General features: G+C 37.9%; 1 protein-coding gene across 2 annotated transcripts in view; it reads right to left on the bottom strand.

Moving 5' to 3' along the window:
* The window catches only part of cxcl14 (chemokine (C-X-C motif) ligand 14), a 113,365-nt gene that overhangs the window by 22,389 nt on the left and 78,541 nt on the right, over positions 1-12,435 (bottom strand). For both annotated transcript variants that reach the window (XM_044205563.1, XM_044205564.1), the window contains one exon: positions 4,750-4,863. In XM_044205563.1, coding sequence (XP_044061498.1) covers positions 4,750-4,863 — 114 coding nt within the window. The remainder of the gene's footprint in view (positions 1-4,749; positions 4,864-12,435) is intronic.

The following is a 12,435-nucleotide window of genomic DNA, read 5'->3' as shown; positions in this document are numbered from 1 at the left end:
GAATTTGCACTTCTATATCAAAGTCAAGCTCACGTTTTATCTCTGTACAGCAAAGACACATGAAACAGAGCGAATGAAAACAAATGCCATGAGAACCATTTGCTCTTGGCTCATGAGGTCATGCAAATTACACAAGTACACCCCTGTAGTACAAATCACACACACACACACGTGCGCACGCACACACATATGCACACACACAAACACACGCACACACACACACACATCTTCAAAGAGCGAAATTCTAACTTCTGCGATTTGTCATTTCTATCTCTCAATGATGACTTAGCTGGATACACACACACACAGACACACACACAGACACACACACTTTTTTTTTTTTTTTTTTTACACACACCACTCTCTGACATCCATATCAACAAACAAACATCATTTCAATTGCAAACATTTCCTTTTTTGGTGCCATTATACCACAATAGCGCCCCCACAGGACACGCAGAAAATACCATGTATTTTCCCCATAGGCCATACATAGGGAAAATGGCTCAATATGGTGGAAAATAGTAAAAACTATAAATTTGGAGCCAGGACTCCGTAATGAAAGCCTGATATCACAGAATGCATGGTTTTATGTTGTAACCTCCGTGGGATCAAAAATCGCAGTTTTAATGGGTTTTAATCATACCGTTATCGCACCTAATACACCCAGTATAACAGTTTTCCTTTACCGTGTATTATTGGCTATGTTATAGGATCTGAGGTTGCAATTTCAAAATTAAAAAAAAAAAACTCACACCTTTGCCAAATTTTATGCCATATGCATTAACACAGCCAAAATTCTCAAAAAAAAAAAAAAATAACAATGTAGAAAAATGGTCTAAGGATGCATAAGGGTTAATTTCGGACCCTGCCAACGTGTTAGTCCTCTGTTTTCACCTCACAGCAACACTGCATTAAAAGTCAGGGGATCACCATCTCATGGCAGTTTAGCCAGTAGTGAACATTTTGACCAAAAGACGAAAGCAAACATCATCCCCAGGCATCGTCACTAGTGACAAGACAAGAAGGACAAGAAACAAGTCAATATTTTTCTATTTGACCTGCAGTTTGAATGTGTGTTTTAGCACAAACTGTATTTGTGTGCAACTCTTTAAGTCAATGAGTTTGTATGTACGTTCATCAATGTTCATAACTCACGATCAGAAGGTGTAAAGTAACATTTTTAACCAGGGAGAGCCTGCACACACACACACACACACACACACACACACACACACACACACACACACGTTTGTTTCACTATCTCTGTGGGGGACAGTCATTGACATAATGCTTTCTCTAGCCCCTTACCCTAACCTTAACCATCACAACTAAATGCCTAACCTTAACCCTTACCCTTACCTAACTGTAAAGTCTTAACCCTCAAAAAGTAGTCTCTACCCATGGGGATCTAAATTTTTGTCCCTACAGTGACACAAGTCCCCATGGGTTAGTGTGCATTCAGGTTAAAGTTTGGCATATAAGAACATGAACCACACACACACACACACCCACACACACAAGAACATATGGAGGAGTGCACCTCTTGGCCATATTTTTCAGAATGATTTGGTGTTACTATCCCAGTCATTACTTTATAAACCCCAAGTGGTCATATTTCATCTCTTAGCTTGCAGCTGATTTGGAAATTGTTCAGGCTTGATGTGTTTCAGGTTTCTGTCAGGACTCAAAACATTTCCAGAAGGACTTCCAACAAAAGAGACAAATAAATAAAAGAAACAAGTCTTTTACCCTAGATACAATCAACAGAAAATTGATTTACCTGAGCTGAGCTGTAGTTGAAGAGTTATATTTCATTAACTTAACAGAGCTACACCATTGTGGGCTGAACTTACCTGAATCTATAGTTCTTATGTGACCTGATCATGTGATCTGGAGCTATAGTATGTTCAAATGGTCTATAGAATTAAAGTCTTAGTTTTGGTCCAAGCCGAATGTGAATTAGACAGTTGCACAAAAACAAAACAAAACAATCCAACCGGGCCCCCAGGCTATCTCACAACCTTGAGCTGTTTTTCCATTGTAACAATCACAACTGCCTTACAACTTAGGAAACCAGAGGACCATTTGTGGTTTGATAACAATGTTATGGAACGAGCACTGAGAGTTTTAGAGACTGCAACCAGTAATGGTCCCTTTACACTGCAATTTTGGGCTGTCCCAGACAAAAGTTGATAACCATGAGAGAAATGTGGTCAAAATACGCCATGAAATGACACAGAACCCACTGGTGAGCCAGTGTAAAGCTACTGCTAAAAACACATTTACCTCAAAATCAAAATCTGCATTTCATGTTGCCGTCTTCTCACTGGCCAAAACCTTTTGAGGTTTTTTGATTTATAAAAGTGTCAGCGCTGTGGCCAAAGCTTGTCTATTGTTGAGTTGATGACACATCTCTGCTTGCATGTGTTTTTTTCTAATTACACCATAGTGCTACGATTCACCAGGATTTCATCACACACTTTGACATGCCTCAAAACTGATATCTGACAGTCTGATTGTGACTAATACTTTATTAGACACAGCTAGCTAAGTTTGACATTCAAAACAATTGTTGGTATTGTACAGTCTATACGTGGGTGTAACCCATAGAAAATATGTGTTCTGCTTTTTGTCACTTATCACTCAAAGCTCCTGTTATTCTACAAAGCACAATGTTTCTTTCAGAGTAAACAGAGTTTAGCAAAACTGACGCAACTGAGGCTGGGATATACTAACGTTTAGTCTCTAGTATGGGTCAATGTCCAAAGATGCTGGATCCTACATTTACCATAATGCAACTTGATAGTGCCTCTTGTTAGACGCTCCCTTCCTGTTAAATGCTCATGTCTTTCAAACTCTACGTCCCCATTTCCCCATTTTATAAAGCAAGCTTTAGATTAAAAACTTGTAGTCTCCAAGTAAACTAAGATAACCCTGCCATCATCAGGGCTTATTTTTCTCAGATTTGATAAAACTCCTCCGGAGCTACAAATTACACAGCTGTTTTTACAGGCTGAATAGTTCTCCCCATGACGAGAAAACTGATTGGTATGTATGTATGTTCCCCTTTTAAAGCTTGAGTGCGGTACTTTTAGATATTATTGAACGTCTGTTACATTCAAGCCCTTGCCAAACAAGTTCACACAATGCTGATTAATCAGTGCCGCGCTGGCGCACCAGTAATGATGCGTTTTACGCCAACCAGCAATGATTGGTTTGGTTTTGATTTGATTTGATTTGCCAGAGCGAAAGCGGGGACCAACCCAGAGCCACGTAGCTCCGTGAAACGTTATTGCTGTAAAAAAAAAAAAAAAAAAAAAAAAAGGTCCACTGGAGAGAATATTTATTATTATAGGCTTTAGCTTTTCCTTGTTGGAGAGCACTGAGAGAAAGGACTGAGGGCAGACACAGATGTCACGTTACTGCTCTTGGACAGGTTGGTTAAATGTTTGGTGTAGGCTATGTATCCATTACATTTACTCTGTATTTTTGTAACTATTTCTGAACATGAGCCTGGGGCAAGCTCACTGTAGGCATACATCAAAAGCATGCGTCGACGGTGTTTGTGTAATTACTCTCACTGCCGGGGAGGGGCCAAAAGTTCCGCACTCCAGCTTTAAGTCTAAGCCAATAGTCAAAGTTTATCTTAGTGCAACCAGCCCTACTATTATAATGTGATATAAATCTTGAGTCTTATCTGGAGTAGGATAAATAAGTTCATGCAAAGTGTAAACGCACACAGCATGCACTGATATGATATATGAATGTGATCGGATCGCAAGGTGGAAATATAATCTGTGCTCGTGAGAAAGTACAGCCCACGAGAGCTGTCATGACTCGTTTGAATTATACTCAGCTGCAAACACAACCGCAGCTAAAATAACCTGTTTTTGTTTAAGTTGCCTGTTACGTAAGAGTTGTAAAACATGAAAAGCTGACTCTGTCTGCCTCTTAATGAACAGAGAATGCAAACTTTACAGTATTATGTTTCCTGCCTCCGAACTTGTGTTGACAATGCCACCTCACTGTCTGCTTTGAGAAACAGTGATGTTTGGGGTCTGGAGTAGCAAAAGCAAAAGTGGCTGAAACAACAACTTCTCTGCTGCCCTGGTGGCTCAGCTAACAAGATCAAACTAAGCCTAAAAGCTTTGCATAGTGAATTATATTTCAAAGAAGATTTCTTCAGAAATTCTATGATGCCTCAGTTGAAAAGATACATGGTTATAGTTTATTCAGTAAAACTGATTTAATTTAATCTCATTCATCATACATAATAACAAATCACTTGATTAACATTTCTGTGTCACTTGGCTTAACAAAACAGGCACATAGGAGAAGTTTGTCTTCAGGGCATTCTGGCAGAAAGGCTTTCTGCCTCTCTTTTTTCTTAGTAGTTTTGGTGCCTAAACCTAACCAAGTACAAAGGCTTTCTGGCGGAGAGCCCCGAGGGCAAACTTCTCTCATGTGCACAAAATAGCGAATGTTGCCATTGCGAGTCATTTGCCACTGCTATAGCAATTAGAGTAAAAGTACACCTTGTTATAGTGTTTGCAGGTCCCCCTTATAATTTCCTACTGACACTGACACAAAGAGGATTTGGGGGATTTTTTTTGATAGTTTGTTATATTAATTTAGAAATATGGCCAATTATATGCCTCAAAGTAATCACTAAGTTAATGGCATAAATATTAACGCTCCAGTCTGTGCATGTAGATCCACAGAAACACACTTTTTTCTTTTGTCTACCTTTGTGTTCCTTCTCCCTGTCTCTCCCACCTCCTGATCCTCTCTGTTGTTGCCAAGGCAGATGGAAGGTTTCAGAAAACAGATGCAGGAGACATGTTATCCATGTGTTGTTCCCTGTGCAATAAAAAAAAGAAAAGAGTTAGACTCAGAAACTTGTGCTGTGTTAACATGAACCATGTTGCTCAACGAAACATGGACACGACATTTGTGTGTTAAAAATGTGTTTCGTGGGAAGAATTGCTTGTAAACAACATGTTAATTAGTGAGCTTTAGAAGTGTTGGTAGGCTGATTTTGTCATCGTTTGACTGAGCCAGGCTAGCTGTTTCCCCCCGTTTCCAGTCTTTATGATAAGCTAAGATAACTGGCTGCTGGATGTAGCCTTTCCCAAAATGTTGAACTATTCCTTAAACACCATGCCTGACAGGTCCTGCAGGCAGTCCTTGATAATTCCAACCTTTGAGTTTTTTGGTCTTGAATCAAAAGCAAATTGAAGTTTTTCCACAAACTATCACAAAATTTGTTAGAAATTTCCAGAATAAAACAAGTAAAACACTTTGTTTGCACAAAATCTTGTTGAGATTTGTGGTTGCTAAGTGTAGTGTGAAGGAGTATTTTTCGAAGGAGGTAGGCTGTTGTGCTAAATTAGGCTAAAAAGGTTTCTACTTGATGCAGAGACTGATATGAATCTTCTTATTTGACTGTGGATAAGAAGGCAAACAAGCATGTTTCCCAAACTGTTATTGGTAACGGACTATTAAAATGGGTTTCTATTCTTTACTAAGGCTGAGGAAAAGCAGGTAGAAATAAAGAGATAGACCAAAATGACACAAAAATGTAAATGAAAGATTACATGTGTCACAAGATTAACAATGCTCATTCACAGAGATAAAACACATACATACACACACACACACACACACAAACACACACACACACAAACACACTCACTCAGACAGATATGAGAGGTGCCTGCTTCTGGCCAGAACACTATACGGTCCAACTCTTCTCTAAATAAACAGCAGAGTCTGATGAAGCTACAGAGCTGCATTTCTGCTAATGTTCTCTTGGATGATGGAATATAAACAGGATCTAAAACATGTCCTCTTACCAACAGAACCACAACTTTTCATCTCCTTTTCTCTTTTTTATCTACCTGTTCGTTTCTTCATGTTCAGTTGTTTAGGTTCAGTTATTTAAAAAGGGGCATTAAGTGATCGATGGCTTTTATTAACATCTACTGGTGCCCAGTAGGTATTACACCAGCATAAACAGAACATGCCTCCTTTATGGTTCACACAGCATATTATGAAAAATGCCAAATACAACAAAATAGCAAATTCCAAATGTCCTTGTGTACCCTTAGCACTAAGATGCTTAAAATTAAGTTTACCTGGTCTTGTCTCTGCATAAACCTTTGGATTATGACGATGCCTCTGCTGATGGAATTAAGTCATTTTCGGGGCAAGGCCACTTTGGCCTTTGATAAATACAAATTTATTGGGGCACTGCAGCCAAAATGTAGGGCACCAAGGCCAAAACCAATGGTGCAATAACAATAAATGATAATTACATTGTATGAAGAAAAAACAGGATACAGTCAACAATTAGGAGTCAGTATATTGAAACACTGAATGTTTGACTTTTCTACAAAATGCTGTCTGATTGATTTTTATAAAAAATGTGAACAATTCATTATATTAATTGTTATTGTTATATAATTTTAAATTATTTATTTAAAAAAATAAAGTCTATAAATGGGCTAAGGGTGATAAAAATGAATCTGAACGAGTTTCAACACCCATGCAACTATTAGTATTTGAGTCTGAGATCATAGGAGCAGTCACAAAAATGACTCAACTTGCTACCAGCCTCGGTTGGTTAGCTGCGCTATTTTAGTGGGAGAAGACCGTGGGAATGGGATAGGAACCCATCCAAAAATTAAGACTTCTCACTAAAATACGTGCTGGTTGGTGGATCAGATACACAACGAATTAAATACTGGCTCATAGCGCACCCGTGTGTGTGTGACGGTATTTGAGGAGTTTTTTCGGCCATTACCAAAGTAACTACCTGGTTTGCTGCTTCCCGTTTGGTGCTGGAGAGCGATATATGCGTAGACGGTAAGAAAAAGGTTTTTTGACAGCGGAGTTTATTTTATTTATTTCAACACGGATTTGTTGTTCACAAAGCATCGTCAGGGAAAAAATACCATGTGCGCACTCCGTGGCATCGTGCTGAAAAAGTTGCACCCCGTCAGATCTCACAAGTTATGGCTAAACTATGTACGTTCATGGTTAGCTAACACTATGCAGCAATAACCTGGTAAACTGTAAAAGATCTGTTTGTGCTTATCACATAACGTTAATTATTAGCTAACGTTAGTTAGCAGGTTAGCTGTTTATGTTTATTGTTTATGTTAACACAACTGTATCTGTGGGAGTCGGAGAAATCTTGTGCTACTGTTGATGTCCAGCGTGATGACAGAGATGCTGGGATGGGTATATTTGCTGTGTCGCATTTACTTTTGAATGAGGAAATCCGCAACTTTCTTTTAAGGGCACAACGGCCAGTTCAAAACAGGGCATGCTAAAGTGGCCGTGTTGGTAGTTCATTTTAGAAGGGGCATTACGGCCACCCTCCAGGGCATCGACGGCACTGGCCGTGGAATAATTCCTGCCTTGATACATGCATATAAACCTCTCTACATTTAGTTGATAAAAAAACTGTAACTGTAACAAGGATACCTTCTCTCCTTACTTCTAAAATGTTCCTTCAGTTTCATGGTAACAGGGAAGATATAGCGGCTCAAATACAAGAGATTGTCACTGAGCCTTTTTTCAATTGCCCTCAACACTGCAGTCCGTCATTACTGTCTGTTTCCAATCACTAATGATATCAATCACTACAGACTCGTGGCCAGTTCAAACACCATCTTTGTTGTTTCTGTTGTTTTTTTCCCTTTCCAATAACAACCACATGCGTCTGTCTGTGTCTGTCTTTGGCTCAAGATTCACCAAAAACACAGTGATTATTGCTGATTAGAAAGTAATTTTGCTGAGGTCATTTCAATCATATAAAATAAGACAAAATTATTTTATGTTTTCTCTGTGAGTCAGTGAGTAATAACCAGGGGGTGCTTGTCACACAGTGAAATGTCAAAACAGCAGCTGTGTCAGCTTCCCTCATGATAGTTAATAAAAAGGTCACATATAATTCTTGAGCACTTGTGTCTGTAAAATAAAACCATGGGTCAGTCTCTTTCAGAACTTGAATATACTGTATTATTTTACATTTCACATACATTACATTACCTCTTCATCAGAGGTAAACTAATTACTAAACAATATGGAGACTTTTATTCTCTTAACAAAGTTAAACAATATTTTGTGCAATAAAATTGTTCTTATGTTATATAAGAAATTCGTCAAGTCAAAAGACTTGGGAGTCTGTGTCAGGTACTTGGTATGTATACAATGACCTTAAAGTGTGACAGGAACCATTACACTTCATGTTTGTAGCTAAATGGAGAAGACCGTTGCATTTTTTAGAGGGGCTAGAAGGTCAAACAAATTTCAAAATGATTTATTCTTAAGCCAGGAGCACAAGTGTCAAATGTGCACTTTCAATAAGAATGCACTCATGAACATCAGACGTTGTTAGATAAGCACATACTTGATTTGTTATTATGAACATAAACAGTGGAGAAACTGGCTGATTTTTGAGATTTCTGGAGCAGCAATGTGAAAGAAAAAAAAGGGGATAATAAAGTGTTCCTCCAAATTGTTGCCGTGGTTAATAAAATAGATCTTGAAGAGTAGCCAGTTACCATGAAAGACAAATAAGTGAAAACTTTGTGTTTATGATTGCTTAGATCTGCACCGAATGCAGGAACAGAACTCAAATCTTATCATCTGAGTTCCGATCACAAACAATTTCCATGCTCACTTTAAAGTATTGATGAAGTCATTCACTGATTTGTGAGTCTTCACTCTCAGCCAGACTGTTGATCTGCACTTTATGATACTCTCAAAATTTACTTTGAAAATGTGATAATTCAAGTGATTGCCTTTGAAACAAGAGGTTTTAAAGGAATAGTTTAACATTTTGGGAAATATGCTTTTTCGCTTTCTCATGTTTTTCATGTTAATATGGTAAATGTGAAGCTACAGCCAGCAGTCTATTTAGCTTAGCACAAAGACTGGAAACAGGGGGAAACAGCTAGCCTGCCACTGTTTGAAGGTAACACCTGCACCTCTTAAGCTCACTGCTTAACATGCAAGAAAGCAAACATATTTTCCAAAATGTTGAATTTTTCCTTTAAGGTGTATTTTAAGTTACTGCTAGAAGAAAACATTTATTGTAAACAGACCCACTGAACTGCCAGATTTTGTTTCGCTTTCTTAAACAAGTTAGACCTCTCAAAGAAAACAGGCTACACTTCTAAGCTGTACTAAACACATCAGTCAAAGGACAACAGTCTGATCTGTACAGTAATTATGGAGCTTGTTGTCCACAGCCTTCATACTGTCATTCTCAACATTCCTGACTGCTTTTACCTGCACACAAATCACAAGAGCTTAGAGTTAAGTGGGACAGACAGGTGTCATCTTGGAAACCATTTACTGACTTTCAAGAAACAAACAGCTTTAAGCTGACTGTCAGTCTCGGTTATCCCCACTGAAAATCATTATCATCATGAAAGGCAATCAACAGGTCGCAGATACACAAACATGTAGGAGTTATGTTACAAAATATTTCATATGATCGAACCTATTCATCCTATTATATCCTATTCATTTTTTTGTGATGCCATCTAAAAGCATATGTTGGTAGTAGGTGAACAACAGTGACATACTTATTTTCAGTCTAGGCTGTACATGTAAACATAAAGGCTGAGAACATGATATAGGTCACCAAGCTAATGCTGGCACGAGATGAGGTGCACACCCATGGAAACGTGACCAGATTGCTGAATAATTCACGTCATGTAAAGGGATAGCTCTGAGATCTCACGCACAGAGAGGCCTCTCATTCTGGAGCTCGAGGACATACGTTAAGGCGCTGGCAAAAATGAGGACATAGAAACTGAATGAATAGATAGGACTCTCTCTGATGTATTGCAGGTATACAAATTGAGTAATTTACTGCACAAGTAAATATCTGATGTCCTGACATACGACAGAGAAAGACACATGGCCATAGTGGTGTTAACAAATGCAGTAAGGAAAAGGGGTGTTAAAGGTCCAGTATGTAACATTTAGGAGGAGCTATTGGCAGAAATGGAATATAATATTCATAAGTATGTTTTCATTAGTATATAATCACCTGAAAATATGAATCGTTGTGTTTTCATTACACTTAAGAATGAGCAGTTTTTATCTACAGAGGGAGCGAGTCCCCTTCCATGGAGGTCGCCATGTTGCACCGCCATGTTTCTACAGTAGCCCAGAATGGACAAACCTGGACAAATCACTGGCTCTAGACAGGGCCTTTCGCGTTTTTTGAGAGTTTCACGTAGTTTCTCCTACATGCTTGAAATGGGAGGTTGAGGCGAGCGATATTCAAATGGTTGCAAAGTGCAATTTCACCGCTAGATGCCACTAAATCCTACATACTGGACCTTTAAGGAAAATAAACACTTTATCCTCTTCTTAACGGAGATGTTATTCTCTGCTTTCCTGCCCAGGGACTACAGATGTAAATAAACATAGCCAACTCTAGTACAACTAAGAAGCTGTTTTAATGTCCCTGTCAAATAAACAAATAAATAAATGTATTAAGACAGCTATCTCAGATTCTCAGTTTCTGACAATTTCACATTAGTCAGTCTCACATTATTTTGTAAAATAAACACAAACTCTGGTTACGTTATTGTTAACATCAATATTGTGAAGATGACTTTCTTTCAAAGGAAAAGGACTGAATAATCATGTCAAAAGATTAGCTAATGGTTCATTTAAGACAAGTCATACTTGATTTGTAGGTTAGATTTAGACAACTTAAAACAACTTGGCTAAGGCTGAGAAAATATTTTAGTAGAGTGTAAAAGTTCATTCTTTACCTTGAAAACATAAGTTTGACAAAAAATATTAACTCAAGGTAAACTCACTAGTTTTTTCCCCACAGATTTCAATAGACTGTCTATTCTAGATGTTTGAACTCTGTGGCCACGGGACATCCAGCAGCTTTGCATTGTGTTCATTAGGTATTAATGAGCCTGATAAATTATTTATTTGTCCTTGTTAACTCTGACCACAGTGACCTTAAAGTATATGAGCCACACTTCAGAATGATGTCACTCAGAGCCTATTTAACACATGGGCAACACACACTATGGAGGACCAGAACTGCCAAAAATAAAATAATTAAAATAATTAATTAATTAATATGGCATTAATATGCCATAAAATGCACCAAAAATAATATTAAACTTAATTAAGGCATTAATCAATTTATAAAATGTGACACAATTTGATATTTCTGTTTAAATTTGCTTCCATATTTATTTACATTTGTAAAAGACTTGGGAGTCTGTGTCAGGTACTTGGTATGTATACAATGACCTTAAAGTGTGACAGGAACCATTACACTTCATGTTTGTAGCTAAATGGAGAAGACCGTTGCATTTTTAGAGGGGCTAGAAGGTCAAACAAATTTCAAAATGATTTATTCTTAAGCCAGGAGCACAAGTGTCAAATGTGCACTTTCAATAAGAATGCACTCATGAACATCAGACGTTGTTAGATAAGCACATACTTGATTTGTTATTATGAACATAAACAGTGGAGAAACTGGCTGATTTTGAGATTTCTGGAGCAGCAATGTGAAAGAAAAAAAGGGGGATAATAAAGTGTTCCTCCAAATTGTTGCCGTGGTTAATAAAATAGATCTTGAAGAGTAGCCAGTTACCATGAAAGACAAATAAGTGAAAACTTTGTGTTTATGATTGCTTAGATCTGCACCGAATGCAGGAACAGAACTCAAATCTTATCATCTGAGTTCCGATCACAAACAATTTCCATGCTCACTTTAAAGTATTGATGAAGTCATTCACTGATTTGTGAGTCTTCACTCTCAGCCAGACTGTTGATCTGCACTTTATGATACTCTCAAAATTTACTTTGAAAATGTGATAATTCAAGTGATTGCCTTTGAAACAAGAGGTTTTAAAGGAATAGTTTAACATTTTGGGAAATATGCTTTTTCGCTTTCTCATGTTTTTCATGTTAATATGGTAAATGTGAAGCTACAGCCAGCAGTCTATTTAGCTTAGCACAAAGACTGGAAACAGGGGGAAACAGCTAGCCTGCCACTGTTTGAAGGTAACACCTGCACCTCTTAAGCTCACTGCTTAACATGCAAGAAAGCAAACATATTTTCCAAAATGTTGAATTTTTCCTTTAAGGTGTATTTTAAGTTACTGCTAGAAGAAAACATTTATTGTAAACAGACCCACTGAACTGCCAGATTTTGTTTCGCTTTCTTAAACAAGTTAGACCTCTCAAAGAAAACAGGCTACACTTCTAAGCTGTACTAAACACATCAGTCAAAGGACAACAGTCTGATCTGTACAGTAATTATGGAGCTTGTTGTCCACAGCCTTCATACTGTCATTCTCAACATTCCTGACTGCTTTTACCTGCACACAAATCACAAGAGCTTAGAGTTAAGTGGGACAGACAGGT

Source organism: Siniperca chuatsi, linkage group LG8 (genome assembly GCF_020085105.1).
Source record: "Siniperca chuatsi isolate FFG_IHB_CAS linkage group LG8, ASM2008510v1, whole genome shotgun sequence".
Lineage (NCBI taxonomy): Eukaryota > Metazoa > Chordata > Actinopteri > Centrarchiformes > Sinipercidae > Siniperca > Siniperca chuatsi.
This window is presented reverse-complemented; position numbering and strand designations above follow the sequence as displayed.